The 23,434-nt window shown below is 34.8% G+C and overlaps 2 protein-coding genes across 4 annotated transcripts; both read left to right on the top strand.

Moving 5' to 3' along the window:
• Positions 1–230: 230 nt before the first annotated feature.
• Positions 231–7,825, top strand: LOC114753430 (uncharacterized). Its single transcript, XM_028942120.1, has 10 exons — positions 231–263; positions 2,314–2,399; positions 2,779–3,269; positions 3,430–3,579; positions 4,251–4,349; positions 4,502–4,594; positions 4,844–4,964; positions 5,910–6,140; positions 6,238–6,362; positions 6,643–7,825. Exons 1-10 carry the CDS (start codon positions 231–233, stop codon positions 7,422–7,424), a joined length of 2,211 nt encoding a protein of 736 aa, XP_028797953.1. The 3' UTR covers positions 7,425–7,825.
• Positions 3,384–22,887, top strand: LOC114753431 (histone deacetylase 5). 3 transcript variants are annotated; one of them, XM_028942123.1, is made up of 15 exons: positions 3,384–3,395; positions 15,236–15,474; positions 16,017–16,218; positions 17,233–17,379; positions 17,478–17,590; positions 17,893–18,104; positions 19,400–19,464; positions 19,865–20,035; positions 20,305–20,388; positions 20,880–21,012; positions 21,093–21,214; positions 21,582–21,775; positions 21,980–22,109; positions 22,260–22,324; positions 22,412–22,887. In XM_028942123.1, exons 2-15 carry the CDS (start codon positions 15,278–15,280, stop codon positions 22,575–22,577), a joined length of 2,001 nt encoding a protein of 666 aa, XP_028797956.1. In that variant the 5' UTR covers positions 3,384–3,395; positions 15,236–15,277; the 3' UTR covers positions 22,578–22,887. The 3 variants fall into 3 exon arrangements, with proteins under 3 accessions (XP_028797956.1, XP_028797957.1, XP_028797955.1); XM_028942124.1 differs by lacking the exon at positions 3,384–3,395 and having other exon boundaries at positions 15,121–15,474; positions 19,865–19,883; positions 19,986–20,035; XM_028942122.1 differs by lacking the exon at positions 3,384–3,395 and having other exon boundaries at positions 15,123–15,474.
• Positions 22,888–23,434: the final 547 nt, after the last annotated feature.

Below are 23,434 nucleotides of genomic sequence, written 5' to 3' on the forward strand. Positions count from 1 at the left end.
CGTTTATCTTCATCTGGTGGGCCCCACCCAAGTACATGAGTGCATCAACGGGATTTTCGTCCGCTCCATCGCGCCACTCTGTCATTTTCCCTTTCTTGACTGGCTCAGTGGGGCCGCTCCAGTTCCTTCGTCGGTCCGTCTTTCCATTTCTATGCATTGCCACCTTTCGCTTTTCCTTCCTTTCAGTACAAGAAGCTCCAAAAAGTTGCAGCAACAAGCCATCAACAATCATGGAAATGCAGCAACAAGGCGACACTCACAGCGTAAGAGGCCCCAGAAAACCCTACTCCAACAGCATTTTTCTCCATGCTTGTTTGTTTTCGTCCTACATTATTGAGACATTCTTGTATGAATTCCCCCCTCTTTAACTCTCGACGTGTTTTCAGTCATTTCGGTCATGGTATGCGCCTCTGTAAATTACTGGTTTGGATCCTTGAGGTTGACCGTTTGTTTTGATGTTTAGCGTGACTGTTAAAACATCACTGGAACTTCTTGCTATTTGTCCCCTTTGGAATTGAAGGCGAGTCTGTGTAAAATAAGATTTGGAATGGGGTGAGGGAGGCGACCACTAGGTTGTTTGAAAGTTTAATGCGAATAAGATTTTAGCATAATGGATGTGGCGCGTAATCTTTTTAGGGTGGAGAGTAAAAGAGTAAATAAAAAAGTTAGTAGATAGAATGGAGTCGACACATCCCAAACCTCCACCTTAGAAAGATCTGGAAATCCAGGTTGAGTGGGCCAGGTCAGAGTTGCAAACAATGCATTAACCTCGATAGGGGGGAAAAACTGATAGGACTGTTTCGATGCTGGTTTGATGTCTTTATAAATTACGTCTATGTATTAATGATTAATTATATGATTATGACTTAATACATGCGCTTAGACACACACCGACAAAACAGAGCTGGATCTTATAAATTGCACGTGTTATATATATATATATATATATATATATATATATATATATTTCCTTAGATGTCACTGGAGCCTGGAGCTATAATAACAGGGCTGCCCGGTTGTAAATATTAGTGCTTTTAGGCGATATTGATTTATAAATTAACATGCACAACGCTTCTGCGATGTATCGCAATGCTAACAACTCACGGAGAAAAAGATTCATAACATTTTGGTCCGTTGTTAGTATTATAGTCGTGCCCTTTTTTTTCCTATGTTATTTATGAGCATAATCTTAATCCAGTGGCTCCAATCCTTTCTATCCTCAATGGTCAACAGAAAAATTTTGGGTAAAATATAGATTTAATCTCTTAGCCTTGCCTTAATTTTCACTTTAATCCCTTAATTTCGTTTTGTCCCAATTCGATCTTCTAATTTTATCTTGATTTATATTTCTGTCTCCTAACTTCATCTCTAATTTAATCCCTAACTTTACCTCCTATTTTCTTTGGTCATTTAAATTTGTTTTATTTTCGTATAGTCCCTTGCCTTACAAAGAGCATTCAATTTCCCCCCTTAAATTTCTAACACTACTATGTTTAAAGGAAAAGTCTTATGTGGCTTCCTGGTTGCTGGTGATATGATACTAGAATTAAGTTACCAATAAGCCTTACAGGACATTTTGCTTTTTGGGTTTTTTGGCCGGAATTGGATTTTCTTTGTTTAGCCGTTTTAATTTGAGGGTGCTAGAGGGAAAGAAACATATGAATAGTCTTTGGAAGTCGAAGAATTAAATTGGAAAAGAATAGAATTAAAGGATGGAAGTGAAATATAAAGTAAAATTAATGGATAAAACTGAAACGAAATGTAAGTTAAGGGATGAAGATGAAGGATGAGTTTAATTTTGAGGACAAATTATAACCAACTACAGGAAAAAGGTAAAATCTCAAGCAAAATTAAGGAACCAGAAATGCATGTTCGCTAGAAAGCAATGACGGGGAATGGGACATTTTTCTAACCTTTACACCAATTATCTGGTTTCGTTATAGGTACATATATCAGCATTGCCTCTTCATAGAAGAATAATGATAGAACAAATGACATCATTCCAAATTCTTCTAGCATGATCATGTGTTGTGTGCTTATGACTCTAAGGAGAAACATCACTTTCGTATATCACCTTATTCATTTAAAATCATATAGGGGCTTCACGCTGCTCATTTGTCTTGCCTTAACTGTTTTATGGTTGTAAGTTTTAACCCATGACATAATATAAACTTCTATGGTTGAGAGACTTTACTTACTCAAAAGGAGGGAGGAAGATGAATGAATACTTAAGATTGAAATATCTATCAAGAAAGACTTGGCTTCTCTGTACAAGTGATATTTTAAAAACTTGGGCGATCATTTTCATTGCAGGTTGAACCTTGTGACGTGTGTGGTGACGTTGGTTACCCTGAAGTAATTGCTGCTTGCACCAAATGCAAAGTAGCTCGTGCACATGTGTAATGATTTCTTGTCTTAATTCCCTTGTCCGTTTGAATGTACATATCCAATTTGTCGGGAATGTGGGGTATCATTTAGATAACTAGTTCATTTATAAGCCTGACCTTCTTGTTCATCCATCAAATTCACTTACTTGCCTTTATGTTTGATTGTTGCTATGCTATCCCCAAAAAAAAAAAAGAAAAGAAAAGAGAAAAGAGAAAAGCCTTTTTCACCGTTTTATTTTTTATTTGTTCAGTAATTTTTTGTGATGTGAATCAGAGGGCTAAAGAATACTTGGGATGCTTGACATATTTAATCAATTTTCTAGATGAATGCTTTTGTAGTGTTGCTAGATAAATCTCATCCTGAAATAATGTTATTTCTCTCTGTTTGCAGTTACTGTATGAAAGTTTTTCTTAAAATGGTTCCTGATGATTGGATTTGTGAAACTTGCGATTCTGGGAATGATACAGTGTCGTTAAAATATGCTGAAAACAAGAATTTCTCAAGAGATCCAGGATTTGATACTTCTGATATAGCTGAGCATGAGAATATGCACTCAACCAGTCCATGTAAAATGCATAATTCTGGCTTGCAAACTTGTTCTAGAAGCCAAAAAGTCGGTGGAACTGGGAAAGTGAAATTCATTCCCGAGGAAGAAGCCATTAGACTTTGTGGTGGTAAAGTGTCCTCAAAATCTTTTCCTGCGAATTCTTCTATGCACAAGATGTATGGGCAATCAAAAAATATCAGTGCAAAGGTTTCATCTATGAATGTGAAGCCTACTTCCATCCCACCACCTGTGGGACATGGGAAGCTTTCTAGACACAGTGGAGCTCAAAAGACTACAATAACTAATCAACAAACTAGTCATTCGTTGGCGAAAGGTAACACCCTCGATCGTCTCTGTCTATCTAGTCCCTCCTCCCCTCCTTAAAAAAAAAAAAAAAAAAACTTTCACATACTTGCGCATGCAAGGCATTTGATGGAAATATAATTTTATGCTGTGTGTGGTATTAAATTCTAACTTTATTGGAATCTCTGTAGACTGGTCAAGGGAATGTGATTGGAGAGACCACTCCTCAAGTTTCATCAAACCGGTCAACAAAGGCGAAACTTTTAGAGCAAATGCACTTAAAGGTGATGATAAAGCATCGTATTCTACACAAGCAAGCCCTCTTCCAATTAGCACTGAAGGTATCTCCGATCTGTCATAGTTATGGGCTATTTTATCCTTAAATGTTTTGCTTGCTTATTTCTTTGCACAAGTTATTGTTCTTGGGTGACATACTTGCTCAAAGATATGTTGTCTCTTCGTTCTTTCTGGTTCTTTGGTGCTGAGATACGAAGTAATTTGATGACCCCAAACTAATTATAGTTCACAGATAATTAGGGGAGCAGGTGACCTGTGTTACACTCAATAAAAAGATGTAAACAAATTGTTAAGTAAATTATTTGAAACTAATTCGGTGGCGGATCATATCCTAGTGTCAAACAAGTTTCTCGATTTTGATAAATAACAAGTAGTACCAGAATGCGTCCACTGCTTACAAAAAGCACGAAGGTATGCATTGGGCTAGATGGGCAACTTTTATCTGATTTAAATCAAGTGGCTTCCTTTTGAAATATATTATGCTATGAATATGAATTGGGATACAATTGCTAAATAATATAGATATTAAATAGAATAAGGTAAGGCTGTGGACACATTCTTCTGGAAGATTTGATTGCAAGGTATCACTCCTTTGAAATGTTGCCTGTGATTATGTTCTGTAACCACAGAAGCAGGCATTCTGAACAAAATAATTTGTATACCATATTAGGAGCATGTGTGGGAAGATCAATTACTAATGGACAATGTATATTAGCTGCAGCTGAAACCCTAGATCAGGAGTTGGAGAAGCTTACAGAAAAGGAACCATGTGCAGCTTCACAAGTGGGAAGATTTTCACCTCTTGTTCATCCTTGTACGATATTTCTGTAGTTATATAAAATTACTTGTTTGCTTCATGTTTGTCACTTTTGACCATAGTATGTTAACTTAAAATTTAGCATCTCATCATTTATACGTAGAAAAGTTTATTCATATGCACTAAGGAATGGTTTGTGCCTGTTCCAGCTGAAATCTTGGATCAGCTGGTAGAAACACCTAACAAGAAGGAACCAAGTGCAGCTATACAAGTTGGGCAGTCTTTGCCTGTTGTTGATTCAGGTAGAATTTTTATCTTAATAATTGCTTTGTCACAGCATATTTCTATCTTGTCTGTTACTTCTACATCTCCGAAAAGCTAGGATACTTTGTCTACCATAGTTTGTTGCATTAGCTTTTAAAATCTCATCATGCAAATGAAGACAAATTAAGGCTTTGGTCACATACAAACTGTGGGTTTTTAACCCGACTTCTCTCATTCCATCCCTGCATCTGATATATATGCGTATATTCTTTTTGGTGTGTGATCAGGTGTTGTCTGTGCTAATGGTGAATATGATAGATCTAATGTTGATAAGAGAGACCTGGGGAGCATTCAGATGAATTTTATGCTGTATCGCTGCTGCATGCCCTCTTCATATGCTGCCTGGAAGTATGTAACCTTTTATATGTTCTTTATTACTTATTCTTTCATCTTTTACCTTTATAGTGAAGTTCACTTTGTCTGGCCGGAAAAAAAAAAAGTTCACTTTGTAATCCCATCCATGGCAGGAATGAACTTTTAGATTTACTTCTCAGTTTAATCTATAACTTGTAGGATATTAACTTTTAAGATGGCTAAAAGGACTATATAGATGTATATCTGTAAGCATACCTATGCACATAAGCCTCTATAGTTATGAACGTGGATGTGTACAAGAGAGTTTCAGTGCTTCCATACCCATAACAGATATTACTTATGTCGGAAAAAAACGATGTATCAGTGGAACACAAACCAATCATAATTGTAATGCTTGTATTCCCTTTTTTCCCCCTCATTGAATTGAAATTAGCTGTGGGGAAGGTATATGAGGGAATCTTTGAAGGAAATGGCCTTATGCATGCATTTTGCATGGAACAACCAATTGCTGGCATTAGAAAAGCAAGGTTATTGTGATTGGCTGGAACTTGGGAATTACAGACTATCCCCCTTTCCCTGGCTTTTGAAGTGGAGAAATTGCTTTGCTTTTAATTGAAACCTACTGCTTACCAAAGAACTGGTTGTGTTACAACATAATTTTGCACTTGTGGAGCAGTATTTTGGTTCCAAATCTCATGGCATATCATTGCCCTTCACTTGTGGTATTTTTGGATTGAGGAGATTGGGGTTAGGAACGGTATGTGAAATTTCAATTTCAATATTAAATGTTTATTTAAATCTAAAGTAAGAAAATGCCAAAACTGAAATTTCACTTCCTTCCCTTTCCCTGGATCCTCCTCGACCAAAGCATGTCCTAGTCAATTATTGCTACTTGGTAAAGCCTGCATATATTTTGGTTTAGTGGCACGAATACAGTTGTAATGACCTTCAAACTATGTGCTTTTGGCCATTTTCTAGGGGCGGATTTAAATTTCAAAACGCTGCATTGCGCGAACTTTATGATGGATTGGAGGCTTTTCCTCCATGCACTGTTCATTGTAAAGCATTCTATTATGCATGCAAACTGCCCTCAGTTGTTGAGGTGCAACCCCTACCTATATCCAGTTTCTTGATAGATTTGTTCCAGAATGACTGTCCGGGACTTCAAGACGTGGCATTGTACTTTTTTCCTTCAGATAACTGTGAGAGGTCAGCTTTTGCCTCTTACTGATGGTCCTCTTGGTTTGGAGTCATACAATTATATGGTGTGCAAGTAGCTCATACTGGTATTCACTATTAACTGTAGGTCTAGACAGGACTTAAATGACATATTTGAGTTCTTGGATGCCAAAAACGCTATGTTGAGAGGCGTTGTTGATGGAGTGGAGTTGTTGGTGTTTACTTCGAAACAGCTAAATGAGGACTCCCAGGGTATGGTACTTTGTTATCGTTTTTATATATTAGTTGTTTTTATAATTGTCACGTCTATGCTTCTATGTGTGCGCTACGTGTAGATTCATAAATTCAGGATTATTGATAGAAAACTGCAGAATGGAGGCTGCAGTTTCTAAACATTAGATTCAATGTTGTTTGATCGTTCTGCTTTTCGAGTGAGTGCTTTGGTAATTGTTTACCTGCCCAATATCCTGCCTGGCTATTGTTGCACTTCCTTCGACTTCTTCATAAAGACGTCATGAAATTGTGTTCACAGGTAGTATTGAAAGATTAAATGCTAAGAATTTCCTGTGGGGTGTCTTTCGCCTTAAAGAAGGTAGAGCCATTGAAGAGTTAACTGACACAGAGGCTGTTGACATGGATATTGACATGGTTGGAGGACAGGATGTGTTGGGTAGAGTTGACTCTGTTCAGAATCGCAAAGACAAGCCCGGAAATTTCTCTATTAATTCTGGGGAAGGGATAATACTTCAGAAGACCTCTGAGAAGGCTAAAGATAATAAAATATCTTTGCCTACTGATCTTCGAAAGAATATCAAAACAGAGTTTCCTTTTGACAAATTCCCATTGAAGTGTACCCAGGATTATGATAAAATTATGAACACAAGGTGTGCCCCACCGGGTTTTGAAGGAGTCCGTGAACTCAATGGTTCGAAACATCCGAGTCTGAAGTCAGAGAGCATCGCTTCAGTTGAGAATCGCAGAGACAGACCCGGAAATTTCCCTATTAATTCTGGTGAAGGGGCGATACGTCAGTACACCTCTGAGAAGACAGAAGATAAGAAGACCTTAGTCACTTCCAGTGGTTCGAATTTGAATGTTAGTGATAAACCATCTTTGTCTGCCGATCTTAGAAAGAATATGAAAGTAGAGTTTCCTTTTGACAAATTTCCATTGAAGTCAGTCCAGGATTATCATAAAATTATGAACACAAGGGATGCTCCACCAGGTTTTGAAGCAGTCCAGGAAGAAAGTTTACAACATCCGAGTCTGAAGTTAAAGAGTGTTTATGACTTGTATGGAAATGTCATCAGGTAGTGATACTCATTAGCTCAGAGAAAGCCCCCTTAGCTTATACAACAAATCTAATGCAAGAGATGTACAGAAACCTGCTGATTTAGATGATAGTCGCACCGGAAGCTGTCCTGTTTTATTATGAAGGGTAGACCTTGAGGTACGGCTTTTAATCTGAATGGCTTTTTAGCTTGTAGAGAGAAAGAAGAGGTATTCTGGAAGTAGCACTGTGGTCCAATGCCCAGGCTGAAGTTCAGAATGGTGGATATAGACAAGAATTAACCCACGAACAAGTACAGAAAATGCTTGCTAGCGCTCAGATTTATCACATAGTTTGTCAATTAGTTTTCAAAAACCATTTCAATCTTAATGCTACAGTGTGTAAGGTTTATTGTAAATGAAGGGACATTACGCGATGCACAAAATTGCATTTTGTTTTCTTCCCCCGCACTCCAGCTTTGTAGTTTTCTTCTCCCATGGTTAAATCAAGTTGAAGGGTGACTTTACAACCTGGTCTGCAGCGACTGAATATTAACATGGTCAGGAGAAGATTGTGCATTGATGTATTAGAAACTATCGGAAAGTTAGGAGCATCTTTTCATTTTTTTGTGGGAAAACTATTTTTCTAATCCTTCAATTTTTAACTCATTTATAACTCAATTCCTCAACTATGACTTGCTGTGATTCAATCCTTCAATTTTTTTACTTGTTTATAATTCAGTCCCTTATCTTTTCTCTGATAATAAAGTTTGTCTTTTGCTATCACATTTGTTATCCTATGTAACTGTCTCATTGTATCTCACTTCATGTAACTACCACATCAGATATCATATGAGCATAAGTAAATTTTGTTTTTTAGAAAGAGTTTCAAATCTCACATCCTCATTCCTTGCGTCTCGTGTTGTTTAGACTGTTGAAAAAAGTTCGCCTCCTTATGGTTGTCTACTTGTGTAGAACGTCATCCTTTTCTCTCCATTGATGGCTTCTCACAATAGCTGGGTTAAGTAAGCTGTGGGTTCTATTATTCACTTGGGTGTTAAAAATCATCCTATTCATTCGACTGATAAAGGCGTGGAGGAAGTGGATCTAAAAATTCCTTCTTGGCATCTTCTACAAGAATGATTCATTAATTAGATTTGCTTTGTTCTCTTAAAAATTTGGGTACTTCATTTTTTCTGTTGTAATGACTTTTAAGAATCAATTAGAATGTGTTTTTTTGCATCTAAATGAGATTAGCTAGTGGAATTGTAGTATGGTTTGTGTGGAACCATTTTTCTAGCCACATAGTATTTCAAAGGATATCTTATTAATTCTTGATATGGGTGAAGGAAGCAATTCATTTCCCTTAAAGATTGAGGAAGCTGAAGGAAGCAATTCTAAATGGAAAGGGTCTATGTCGAGAGGCTACTACAACCTGTTCGGGCTTTTACATTTGGGTATCTAGATGTTCTCTAATGAAATATTATACTAAAGAGATGAAATACTTGCATATACAAGTGTTCATATAAAATTGTTGCTCTGTTTATATGACTGTGCGGAATTTGTGATCTTGCTTATTCTATATAATAGGACAAGTTCCAAATCTTTTGCAAAAGAATGATCATTGGCATATTGTCTGAAGCTACTTAGCATTCACAAGAAGAGGTTTCATTGGTGAAGATCAAAGAGCAAGAAGAGTGAGAGGGGAGGATCAAAGAGGAAGTGGGAAGCATTGAAGGTGTCTACTAGGAATTAGTTGATCTTGAGACTACCATTTGTACCCAAGAATTAGAGACAGAGAACTCAATTATTTAGGATGGTAAAATTGATAAGATGTACTATATTGTACATGTAGACCTTATTGGAAATTAATAAATTAGCAATTTAGCATACTTATATCAGTATCTATTTACTTCAATCCTTGCCATTTTCATGTAATAGGACTAAATAGATTCACGCACATACAGACAGGTATGATACTAGGGTTCGAACCCTCAACAAGCTGGCAACAATTAATGAGTGAACAATAGAGCAAGCTGCCATTTTTGTGTAATATGATGCTAAATTATAGAGTGCAATTTGGCACTAATTTGTATCATACCAGTGACAATACTAAAACATTGGCTGTAATTAATCAAATTGGACCATAGTTTGACATCAAAAAAATATTGACATGTCGTCCAAAATAATATTTCAAATACATCCAAAAAGGGCTATGCCATATGTTAAGATATAAAGTCATCTAAAAAGGAACTTTGCAAAGAACATCACAGCCTTATGTTAAGATATAAAGTCATCCAAAAAGGAACTTTGCAAAGAACATCAACTTCATCTTATACTTGCTTTTGCCCTGCTAGGTTTATGGTGGAGGTATTGTACTAGTAGACTCTTGTTGTGAGTTTCTTCCAACAGTATATGTTTTTCTATTATGCCCATAGTTTTTACAAGAAGTACACTGAAGCCGTGCATTTGTCATTCGAATCTTATTAGGTTGTGAAGGCTCATTGGATGCTCTTCTTCTTAATTTTGGAGGTCTTCTTGGTCTTCTGTGATAAGATGGAGGGTCTATCTCCTTCCTATTTGTTGCTTCCCACATTTCTTGTCCATTAATTGGTTTCATCATGGGAGAGTAACACTCAATATAAGCATCTATCTTTAAGCAATAATGCACATAATAATGAGGGTCCTCTCATTTTGCATAAATAGAGCTAACTGCATGCCTGAAATAGAAAATCAGTAGAATGTTAGTAAAATCTAAAATAGACTTATGATTCAAAACTCCAACATAACTCTAAAATTTGTAACAAACCTGCAAGGTATCTCAGTCAAGTTTCACAATCTACAAGCACAAGTCTTAGAAGCAAGGTCAACTGAAAATTTATGTGAGTAACAAGAGACCTCAAATTCAAATTCTCCTGCTTGTCGAGCAACTTGTTTTCGTGATTCATGAATTTCTTTATCCAACCTCTGCTTTGGATTTGGGCATACACTACTTCCACGACTTTTAAGTTTCTCTGCCTTTCTTTTATTTGCTTGAAATCTTGTCATGATGTAAATGCGAATCCATTCTAACGAACTAATGATTGGAAGCTCTCGAGCTTCTAAAAGCCTACCGTTAAATAATTCTGATGTGTTATTCATATTTCTTAATCATATCACACAAGTGGATGTTCTTTGCAAAGTTCCTTTTTGAATGACTTCATATCACACTTTGGATATTCAATAATATTAAAGAATATTAAATTAGTCTTTTTCTAAAAAAACAAAATTTACTTATGCTAATATAGTATCTAGTGTGGCAGTTACATGGATGTGAGATACGATGTGGCAGTTACATAGGATAACAAATGTGATAGCAAAGGACAAACTTTATTAACAGAAAAAAGATAAGAGACTAAGTTATAAGTGAGTAAAAAGTTGAAGGATTGAGAAGCAGCAAGTTATAGTTAAGGGACTGACTTATAAGTGAGTTAAAAGTTAAAGGATTAAAAGAATAATTTTTCCTAAAATTTAAGTTAGTTGTATTATCCGCAAATTATCATTGTCAACATAATATATATATATTGGTATAATAAATACTCTCACAAATAAACTCTAGTATCAGGAAAACAAAAAAAAACTCTAACAAAACATTAAACATAATAATGTTTTGTTAATAAACTCCATCAGTTCTTCTTGGCCAAAAAAAACTCCATCCGCTCTTATTATAAGGTCTTTGCATTGACCACTATTAATTTCATCAGCAAGGGAAGAGTGTGATTATAACAATCATTTTAACAAGAGTTATAGTGCATTCAACATCCCGAAATATTTTTTTTAGATACATCTACCATCTTGAAGTATTTTGTGGTGATGAATGGTTATACAATGGCAGTCCTTACGAACTAATGGTTCTATACTTCTTACTTGGTGTAGCTTGTTACGTGGGTCATGAGTAGGAACTTAGTTTTGGTCTGGGTATGCACCATTGGATTATTGTTGCATATTTAGCTCCTATTGCTGTTTTCTTGATCTTAATTGCTTCCAAAGAAGGTATTTGCCTTTTCAATTGAACTGGCCTGATTGCTTAAATGAAAGAATAATGAATAATATCCAAGTATATTGTCTCCTGCTTAGATTGAAAAATATAAAAAAAATTGCTATAGCCTCTATTCAAAGAGGAGAACTAAGTCTAGATATTATGAAAATTAAGAATCAGAAGGATTTCACTCTTACAGAATTGAATAAAAATAAGGAATTGATGAAAAAAGAGCATTCAGTACTCTGAAGTATATTTTGGTGCATGTAGCACCAAGGCAAAAAGAATATTTTAGGGTGCTAGATGTATTAAAAAATATTTCACAATGTTGAATGCACCTAAGAAAATACTTTATAGTGTTGAATGCACAACAAAATATTTTAGGGTATTGGATACACTAAAAAAAAATACTTCAGGTGCTAGGTGCACCTTAGCTTTTTTAAGAATATTATTATTGATACTAGGCTAACTGGTTGTAGAAATGGCCAAATGTCACTTAGTTCTTTTGTCATATTCATAGGAAGAATCTTCTAGTTGTTGATTTTTTTTGTTTTTTTGTTTTAAATTGGCATATGCTATATATTGAATTTTCTATTTAATTTTTGACCAAGCTTCATTTTATATACTCAATACTAAATGTAAAATCTAATTAAATCTGAACTTATATTTAGGGGGTGTTTGGCAACTCTCAAAAGTGTTTCTCAGAAGCACTTTTCCGTAAAACGAGGCAAACTCATCCACATATTTACTTTGTAAACCGTAAAAGCATTTCTAAAACTATGGTTTGGTTTCCATCCAAACACCCCTTTAGAATTGGAAGTAGCAGATGAGATGGGTTTGACCGAACAACCTAACCCTAGAGACGGGCTTGACCAAACAGCCTTAACTTGTTTGTGCTTTGTTTGTTTGAAACGGAATGAATTCTGATTTTTATTTACATTAAAGCATAGTTCAATAGTGTACTTTTTATCTTTTAATATAAAAGTTAGTTGAATAATTAAATAGTTTAAAAAATTATTAAATTAGTTATTTATAATAAATATGTATTATTTTTTTTAAAATACTTTTGCTAATCAAGTATATTAGCTAGAACTATCATTATTATAAGGACTATTTTGGAAAAAAAATATAGATATAAGAGATAAAATATATTGAAGTCTTATATTTATAATCAAAATAAAAGCTAAATAAACTCTTATATTAAGAATTAGATGATGTATTATATTATAAAATATAATAGAAATGGAAATTCCATGAAAGGAACCCACGACTGGCCTGAGTGATGGAAATCCTGCAAACATCCGAATTTGAGTGGCTTCAAAAAAAATTTTGCTACGGAAAACTTGATAAGAAAATAAAAAAGTAATCCTCGACTAGAAAAAAAGAGCTGCATTTCAAATTGAAAAGCCTCCAAAATTTCTGGCCTTCCTTTCCCTTCCCTTGAACTCGAACTTCTCTTCAAGTTTCTCTCCATCTCCTGCTCACACACACAGAATCAGAGAGAGTCAAAAAAACTAGTTTTGCATCATTGGATTTTCTCTTTTGTTTTTTTTAACCTATAAGAATTTAAGTGCATCTATTAGTGTAGGTTATATTTCATATCAAAATTAAATATAAGACCCATTTTGTAGTAAAAATTACATGACAAAATATGTTTTATATTTAGGATTAGAGCAGTACTAGATATGCACCAAAAATAAAGTAGGAAGTTGAAAAAATTTTCAAAAATCAATTTTCCAAAAATATGAGAATTGAGTTTAAAGAAATAGGAAATATTAATTCTAAACCCAAAATAAGAAACCAAAAATTATATTTTCATCCAAAAATCCCAATTTTTATGAAAATTCCCAAATCAATCAATTAATCCAATAATATATAAAAAAAACCACTTAAAGACAAATTTATCATTTAAATTCTGAATTAATATAAAATAAAATATATAAAAATTTAGCTCTATCAGAATACATAACAAAAGTGTGTAAGGTTTAGTGTAGGAGGGACATTAAACGCTGCACAAAACTGCATTTTGTTTTCTTCCCCCGCACTTCAGCTTTGTAGTTTTCTTCTTCCATGATCAAGTTGAGGGGTGACTTTACAGCCCGGCCTGAGCGAACGAATGTTAACGTGGTCAAGGGAAGAATGCGCATCGAGGTATTTAGAAACTATCGGAAAGTTAGGAGTATCTTTTCATTTTTTTGCCAACAGTAATCCAAAATAACGCATCAAATGTCAATTAATTAGTTATTTTGAGTGTTATAATTATTTACTTTCAATTTAAAAATCTTTTAAATATAACATTGATGAGTAAATAGTGATAATAGATTTTGACTTTCAAATGATGAAAAATGTTGTCTTTTTTGGACAGCGGATGAAAAATTTTCTATTATCTTGATCAACGGGTATCAATGATGAAAAATAATAAAATTTAAGTTAGTTATATTATCCCCAGATTATCATCATCAATATAATATATATTGGTATAATAAATACTCTCGCAAATAAACTCTAGTATCTGCAAAAAAAAAAAATCCTCTAATAAAAAACAATAATGTTTCGTTAATACACTCCATCCGTTCTTAGTATAAGGTCTTTACACTGACCACTATTAATTTCAGAGGGTGTGATGATAACGATCATTTTAAGAAGGATTAAGATGCATTTAGCATCTCAAAATATTTCTTTTAAAATACATCTAATACCTTAAAATATTTTGTGATGTATCCAATACTCTAAAATATTTTTTAGGTGCTTTAAAGTACATAATTTTTTTGGTCCTAGTGCTAAATTGATGTACTAAAAAAATATTTATATACGCTAAAAACATCTTAAAAAATCCTTCAAAGCCCTCGATGTACCACGTAATACTCCTGCATCCGAAAAAATATTTTGGGTTGGTAAATTCACCTTGTCCTTTTTAAGAATATCATTGGTGCTAGGAGGCTAATTGTTTGTAGGAACCACCAAATATCGCTAAGTTGTTTAGTCATATTCTCTTTTTTTTCGGCCAAAAGTTGTTTAGTCATATTCACAGGAAGAATCTTTTAGTTGTTGATTTTTTTTTCTCTTTCAAATTGGCATGTACTGTAGATTGATTTTTTTTTTAAAAAAAAAAATTTCTGACCAAGCTTCATTTTATATACTCTATACTAAATATAAAATCTAATTAAATCTTGTCTGGGTCGGAAGTAGCGGACGAGATGGAGTTTGACCAAACAACCTAACCGAGTTTGTACTTTAGTCGTTTGAAGTGGAATGAATTCCGGTTTTTTTTTAAAAAGAGTATATATACACATTAAAACATAGTACAATAGTAATTCTTAATATAAAATTTTATTTGATTTTTATTTTGATTTTAAATATAAGATTTTAATTTATTTTGTCTCTCATATTTATTTATTTTTTTAAGATAATCATTCTAATAATAGTAGTTTTAGTTTAATTAGTAAAGATATATTAAAAAAGACAAGACCCATTTAATACAAATAACTAATTTAATTTATTTTCTTAATCTATTTAAATTAGCTAATTAGTTTTTATATTTAAGATGAAAAATAATATTATATTATAACATACTGCTGTAACGGAGATAGATATTCTATGGCGGAGCTAACGACTGGCCTGAGTAATAGAAATTCTGTAAACAGCAGCATCCGAATTTGAGTGGTTTCTGTTAAAAATTTGCCACGGAAAACTTGATAAGAAAATGATAAAGTAATCCTCGGGCAGAAAAAGAGCTGCATTTCAAATTCAAAAGCCTCCAAAATTTCTGGCCTTCCTTTGCCTTGTGTCGAACTCGAACTTCTCTTCAATTTTCTCTCCCTCTCTTTCTCACACACAGAATCAGAGAGAGTCAAGCTAGGGGCGGAGAAGCCTTGATTTCATGGATGCGGCGGTAGTGGAGCTTGACAGTGAGAGCAAGAGCAACAGTATTGGTAGCCACGGTCAACGGCGCGTGGGTTTGCTGTATGATGAGAGGATGTGTAAGCACTACACTCCAGACAATGATTACCATCCTGAGAACCCAGACCGGATTAGGGCTATTTGGAAGAAGCTCCAGAACGCTGGTATTCCTGAAAGGTTGTTTATCGTTTTCTTAAAATTTGCACCTTTCCTTTTGGCCTAGCGACGTGAGTTGTTTTGTTTAGCTCAAAGTTGAGTGTGACGCTACTATTCCGGGATGCCCGCGGGAAAATGAGGAATTTCTAGACTTTGTTGAGTTGTTCATATTTTGCGTTCTAGAAAGATAAACTATGCTGTGCGTTTTTATTTCTGTTTTCATTTTCTTTGGTAATTTCGTGGCTCCCATGTTGGAGGCTTTTAGTGCCATCAGTGATTTTTGACGAGCTGAAGTGTGGGCTTGAATTGGAAGATACAGTAATATATTTTCGTTTATCCACTTGCTGGTTTAACAGCGGGAGGATGGGTATGACTTGCTCGATAAAGAAATGAGCAGGACCTTATCTGAGCTCTGTTGTGATTTAGACTTAATTCAATGAGTTGGGCAATAATCATTCTTTTCTGTCTAATTTATGGTGTCGTTGCTGAAATTTGGATTATTAGATTAAAATTTCAATTTTCTTTTTTTGTCTCAATAAATTGGGTGTTTTTCCCTGTTCCAGATGTGTGGTTTTGGATGCCAAAGAAGCTGAAGACAGATATTTACTGTCTGTGCATTCAAAAAATCATGTAAAACTGATTAAGAAAATCAGCTCGAAACAGTTTAATTCACGGAGGAATAGGATTGCATCAAAATTGAGTTCTATTTATTTTAACGAGGGTTCTTCAGAAGCTGCTTATCTTGCTGCTGGCTCTGTTGTTGAGGTAATGTTTATGTATGATTCTATTTGATTCGATTTCCTAGTAACCTGGCCAATGAGTGGAATGATGACACAGTATTTTTTTTCTTCTGCTGTATTACTTTCATTCTTGCCCTCAATGTTTTTTATGCTATTATTGTGTTTGAGGATTCGAATCACTTACATTATTCCATGCGAAAATGCAGTTGACTTAAACAAACTAGTACAAATTTCGGGAGTTTGCATTGCTTTTCTTCCTGAGAAAGGCTTTGATGGAAAACAGTGAGGGTAAAAAGTCAATAAAATGAATAATCTTGGTGCTTATTCCTAATGTTAGTTAAACTACTATAATCCTAAAGATGAGAAACTTTTTTCGGATTATTTAAATCTAGATAATAAAAGATTGATCAATTTAAAACTAGATTAAATCCAAACAACCTGGATATGCTAATGCAATATCATAATTTAAATAAAACAAAGAATCCTAGTTATTTTAGGATAGGAATACACTAACGCTGATTATGTTTCCCATCAGTCTTTCATCAATTACACCCTTGGACTTATTGCAATAAATAGAGCCGGTACAGGCCAAGCCTGTATGGGCCAGCCTGATATGTTTGCCATCTCTAGCAATAAGACAAAGACTGAGCCTTTAGTTTCAATAACTTATGTTTAATAAGATTCTGAGCTTTCATGGGGGGAAAAAAAAGATGTAAACTTTTGAACCGAATCAAATTCCTATCTTGGTTTTAATTTGCTTCATATGTGCAATTGATTGTAAATTTTAGTACTAATCACTGCACTTGCATAATATTTAAGCAACTTCTACATCTATATCTAATAAAACCCTCACAAACTGCACTATTAGTAAGTTACGAACGGTATGGCATATTTCTTAAACTTAATGTAGCATATGAGATCCAAGCTAATTTGTTAAAATATGAGAGTTTGTGCGCATGTTTTTCTTCTTTTTTTCTATTGTTCAATCTCTGTCCATATAAAGAATTTGAGCCTGAACTAAAAATATTTTGAAATCTAGGTTGTTGAGAAAGTCGCAAAGGGGGAATTGAATTCTGCTGTTGCTATTGTCAGGCCTCCAGGGCATCATGCAGAACATGATGAAGCCATGGGGTTCTGTCTATTCAACAATGTGGCCGTTGCATCAAGTTATCTCCTAGATGAAAGAGTGGGTATCGACTGTTATCACTTGATTTTAAGCCTTTAATCAGCCACTTGCTGGGGATTCCTAACCTCACATTTCAGATGTTGTCTTGTGTATGACAGCCCGAATTAGGTGTGAAGAAAATTTTAATTGTTGATTGGGATGTTCATCATGGAAATGGCACTCAAAAAACGTTCTGGAATGATTCTCGTGTTTTATTCTTCTCTGTTCATAGGTACAGTTATGAATATTTATTGAGCATCTAGGATTTTTGCTAATCACACCTAGATGTTAACTTATAGTTTCATTGATCCGATAATCTAGTCATGATAGGATGACTTGGTGGATCTACCAATGCTATACTGGTGCTTTGAGTCCATAAATGTGGGTTGATGCATGTGCAAGTGTATTAAAACTGTAGCGGACAGGATGGGGTCTGGGTCTTTGAGAAGTATTTTTCAGTTTAGGCTTTTTAAGACATTGTTATATCACTTCAATAATTCATCCCAAGGTTTATAAGCTTTTTGGCTCATGCAGGCATGAATTTGGGAGTTTCTATCCAGCAAATGATGATGGTTTTTATACGATGATTGGAGAAGGACCAGGCGCTGGATTTAATGTTAATGTGCCTTGGGAAAATGGGCGATGTGGTGATGCAGACTACCTTGCAGTTTGGGATCACATCTTGGTCCCTGTTGCCAAGGAATTTAATCCGGATATAATTATAGTATCTGCTGGATTTGATGCAGGTATACATTGGATAAGTAACATTTGATATTTTCTCTTGTATCTTTTTTCCTTGGCCCCGTTTGGGATGTGCTCTTTATTAGTGTTCTTTGGATGCGTACTTGAATTATTTCATGGATGGGACTGGTGACCTCTCTTAGATTTCTCTTCGATTACATGTTTATTGTTTGCTATTTATTAGTTGTGCAGTGGTATACATGTTTTATTTTTCATGCTATAGTGCTACTTTCTAGTCCTGATCATAAAGTTCATATGATAAAAATGAGTGTGGAATTGAGACTATTTTTGGAGTTGGATAAATGATTAAAGTCTTGTGCTATATTTGGTAGATGAGAATGAAAAGGGAATAAGAATGAAAGTTTGAGTGATTGGTACAAGTGATTCCCATTTTGTGGGTTTGGACGCCCCCACATTTCTGTGGGAATCTAATTCTTTAGCCAACATGATGGAATGCAATCTCATTCCTTGGAATGAGATGAAAATATACCCTCATGCCCTCGTTCATTTTAATGCTTTCAGCAACGCAGATATAATACTGCTCCTCACTCATTCAATTTGATGCTTGCGGGACTGTTGGTAATAGTAAAGATGTTATTCCTAGCTTTATAGGCATCAAAAGCTGTGATATTTTTTTTTATCAACAATTAATATTATTTTAAAATTTTTCAATAGACTCAAAATGTTGAAAAGTGAACATTTTGATACTTTTTTTTTTTTTTTTAAATTAGAGACATTGTAGTCATTTGTCCAGCTTTACTAATGTGTTGTTTTCATTCAAGCAAGCTTACAAATGAAATAGCATCCCCATTACTTTCCATGCCATATCAAATATAACCAGAATACGGCCTCCATACCTGGCATATGAATAATGCTATATTATATATTGATACATTGATTAGGGCCCGAAGATTCTATTTTAAGTCTCATTTTCATTCTCATCTACCAAACGCTGCTAACATGTACTGATAAGAGCCTTTCAAATGTCTCAAGACTCTAAACAACTGACCCAAGCAGATACAATGTAACCTGGAGTGTTGAAACACTGGAACTTATCAATTCTGAGGGATGAATGACAGTTCATTAAGACAATGCTGTTTGGTACTTACTGATAACTATATTTTTTGTATAAATAACCATTTTTGCATCTGCTGCTGATACAATGTAAGGTTAGGTTCGTTTTCAGTGTGGTAGGTTTTTAATATTTTTCTGAGGTCAACTGGGAGTGGTTTGATTGCTTTTTCTAATTATTTATCCTCCATAAATTTTCATAATATTATTGCTTATTTTAATGTTACAGCTGTCGGTGACCCTTTGGGAGGATGTCGTGTCACCCCATATGGTTATTCAGTTATGTTGGAAAAGGTTAATTTTCAGATATCAACTCGTTTCCTTTGTCTGTTTATTGTCATTTGTAATGTTTATTCCTTTCTAAAATTAACTACTGTGATATGTGGGCAATTGCATCTTGTCAATTTCTTGGTACCGGCATCTGAAATTATAACCGCATGAAAGCCTCTCAAGGCTTACAATGAGGACCAGGTTTGCTAGCAAATGCGCCAATTTCTTTGTAAACCTATGTTTTTCCAATTTTATGTTTGCCCTCTTTCCTTGTTCTATCATGAATTGCAATTCTTTCTTTAATTGATATTATTATTTTTTAAATGTTATTTTGTTAACTTTCAAATTTGAGAAGACATTTATTATGTTTTTCACTTCACTATGACTATTGACTGTTACATATTCTCTTTGTTGTAAATTCCAGTTGATGAATTTTGCACAAGGTAGGATTGTGCTGGTGTTAGAAGGAGGATATAATCTTAATTCAATAGCAAATTCAATGCTTGCTTGTGTGGAAGTTTTACTAGAAGAGAAGTCTATTGCAGGATCCTCAGAGGCCTATCCATTTGAGTCTACATGGCATGTTATACAAGCGGTAAAAATATTTCCTCCTTATTATTCCTTCAAGTGTGAGGAAAAAGAAAATTGGGAGTAGCCATAGTTAGGTAGAACTGTAGAAGTATCTCCACCTCAGCTCGGGTGTTGTGTTGAGGTAAGAATGTAAATGTTGTAAGGCCTCTGGTCATTCCTAGAATCTCCATTTCTCTCCCTCTACTATTTCTAGCTCATTTGTCAATAAAGGTTAAGAGTAATTGGTAGAAGGGTTTCTTTCTATGCTAAGGGTATGTGCATATTTCATTGCAGGTCCGCCAGCAATTAAGTCCATTCTGGCCAACACTTGCCAGCAAGTTACCTGAAACTTTGATTTGTCAAATAGCACCACCTCCGGTAACCCTTTTTTCATTCTTGTGCTCCGTTCCTTGGTAGTTGGTTTAGCTGATAAATTATCTTAGAGAATTCAAAAATAACTTTTAATAAGAACTGTTTTGAGTGCTAATCATTCTTGTGTGGTAATATATTTTTACAAAGGGCACCATTAATATAAATAGACTCTCTTTTATGCGAAGGTTGATTATTGTAAAATATCTCCTAGTTCATTTTGTGATGAAGAGTTGTATTGGCTTTTTATTTGTCAGCATCTGATGGCATACGTAATTTGAGAAAAAAAAGTCGAGTTTTCATTGTAAAGCTGTCAATGCTGCTTTCTCTGTAAAGTTCCCCAAAAAAAAAAAAAAGCCATGCTGAACATTTTTGTCCTGCTATATTGTTACAGTTGTGCATGTCTTTCTTGCACCCTTGCCTGATCATTTGTCTGTTTCTTGCTGACATATTATCTGTTATCCTAAAATATCTGTGGCAATAATTATTGGCCGCTATAGCATACTCTGATCTCAAGCTCTGAATCTGAGACGGAGGATGATAAGGGTCCAAAGATTTCTGAGAATCTGGAAGAGCTACTTCAGGGTGTTATAGAGCCCCTTTCCAAGCTGAATGTTGATATAGACAGTCGTGGTAAACTCTATGATTAATCAGAGACCTCCCCTCCCCGCTCTCCCGTGTTCATCAGTTGACAAGCCCTGTACTTTGTGCAGATCAACCAACTTCTGCTACTTATTCATGGCGATCAGAACTCTCGAATATTTTCATATGGTATGCCTCATATGGACTAAATATGTGGCAATCAAGATTTCTGTGCTACATAGCGGGCGGAAAGGTAATGCGACCTTCCAATTTATTTTATCATCTATGCAATTCTGAAACAGATGATAGACTTTTAATTCATCTTAATGATTCCACTCATTGTTTTCTGGAATGGTCAATGTTAAATTGCTATTAAGAGAGATATTCAGGGCCTGGAATGTCATTTTTTTGTGAAAAGGATTGTGCTTCTTAGAGCTGACAAGACAAAGTTTTGTATTTCCACGCTTTAGGATATTATGAAGCATCAGTTTTTTGTGATTTGTAGGAAAAAAATTTCCGCCTCCCTTGCTTTTCCTGGTTCTGAAGCCTATATCCTTTAACATTTGAGAGCTATGTATCTGTTATCTACTTTTTATGTCGATTTTTGAAATGATAATCAGGTGGAAGGCATGCAAATGCAATGTTCTGGTGCAATGGACACAAAGCCACCGAGGGAGATCCTGTGGAAAACATTCCCTTGCCGTCTCTTTTTTGGTCGTGATTCCTCATATACATGGGGTCCTGGAGCGCTTGCTCTCCTTAATCCCGAAACGAGCAATGAGGACAACACTTACATGTGCCTGTACAAAATTTCGTAAGTGAACTGACCAAGCTCTTTGTTGCTGTTCAAATCTCCTGTTAGCAGAAACAGTATGCGGCTCCAAAGCTTAATGATGGAGCATGGCATTGTCCAATCTGATTTTTGGTTTTCTTACACAAACACACACACACACTCACAGAGTGTGTGTGTGTGTATCAAATGGAGCTTATATGACGTTCTCTTCAATGTTTATCGCAGACTGGAGCAGTTAAATGATCTTTTACTTCTGGAAAATGGTCGAAGTCAGAATATTGGTTCTCCCTTGTTCGACGCAACTGCCCTGAATGTTACCACTAGCAAGGAATTTGATTCCCTGGAGGTTATCGAGGTAGTCTTTTGGACGGTTGCGCCTTTTTTTTTTTTTTTAATTACAGATATTGGCGCATTTTTTATTTATTATTTTGATCTCCTTCCTTTGATATGACTTTGCCATTATGTTTATGTCTGCTGTAATTCATTGCTCCTCAATGGGGTGCAGGGTGCTTGGTATGGTAATGTTGTATATTTGGGCAAGGAGCAGAATATTCCAATTCTTACCGTGACGTGAGTAATCACACACTGGTGACTTATCACTGATCCATTTTGACTTTAACTTGATATTTATATTACCTTTGATTTGATTTCAAACAGATGTTCACTTTCTAATATTGAAAGCTTCAAATCTGGGAGGCTTCCTTTGCGTGCCCCTAATAAAGCTTATGCCAACACCTTAATTAGAGGCTTAGTAGAAGGAGGACAGCTCTCAGAGGCGGAGGCTATTGCTTACATTGATGCTGCTTCTGCTAAACCTTTATAATGACAGATTGGCATGTCATATCCTTTTGGTGTAAATATTTTGGAACTGTAACCTTTCTACTAAGTACGTAAAAAATTGTTAGGTGGGGATAGTTTGGTTCATCTTTTGTGCTTCTTTTTTGGGTATGATTTTAGGACATGACCCCTAAAATATTGAGGTGTGGTTTCCTATGAAAGTGGAGATAACTATCATTGGATGTAAACTAGGAGTGTTTTGCTCTGGCACTCAAAAATGAAACAGTTTCTAGAGGGCCTCGCAGGAGGTTTGAGAAATCAAAATGCCGCTATTATACGAGTTCTGAATAAGAAAATTAATTATCCACAAGTCCTAGCTATTTGTAAATACAGAAATTTGATATGTAAATGGAAAAGTTAGGCCTGTAAATGGGACAAGGAAATAATTTTTTATTTGGGATTTGTTTGTAATTCTTCTTTTATTAAATTATCGACTCAAACATTTTTAAATCATGTACAGTTTTCCTGTCATAAATTCTCATTGATAGTAGTCTTCTCCAATTTCCTAACTATATAAGATGAATGTATGAAATTATACATAATTTCCTACATAATGAATTATGCATTATTATATATTATCAGAAATACATCATTACATCTAATTTTAATATTTACTATCAATTTGGAATTTCAAAAAAGTCTGGACTGCTTATTCGAGACCAACAAATATAGCCTCTAGGCTGAAGGATCAAATGAGACCTTATTTATGTAGTACTTTTAGTACGTTGCAAACATATCAAGAAAATCTTCAAACTGCGTTAACCTTACTTTAAAATATAATTTTTTAATTTATTCATTTTTAATATATAATAATAAATAATGAACAAAATAATAAATGAGTCA

The sequence above is a fragment of the Neltuma alba genome, unplaced genomic scaffold (genome assembly GCF_004799145.2).
Source record: "Neltuma alba isolate B1F8T4 unplaced genomic scaffold, ASM479914v2 tig00007926_pilon, whole genome shotgun sequence".
NCBI lineage: Eukaryota > Viridiplantae > Streptophyta > Magnoliopsida > Fabales > Fabaceae > Neltuma > Neltuma alba.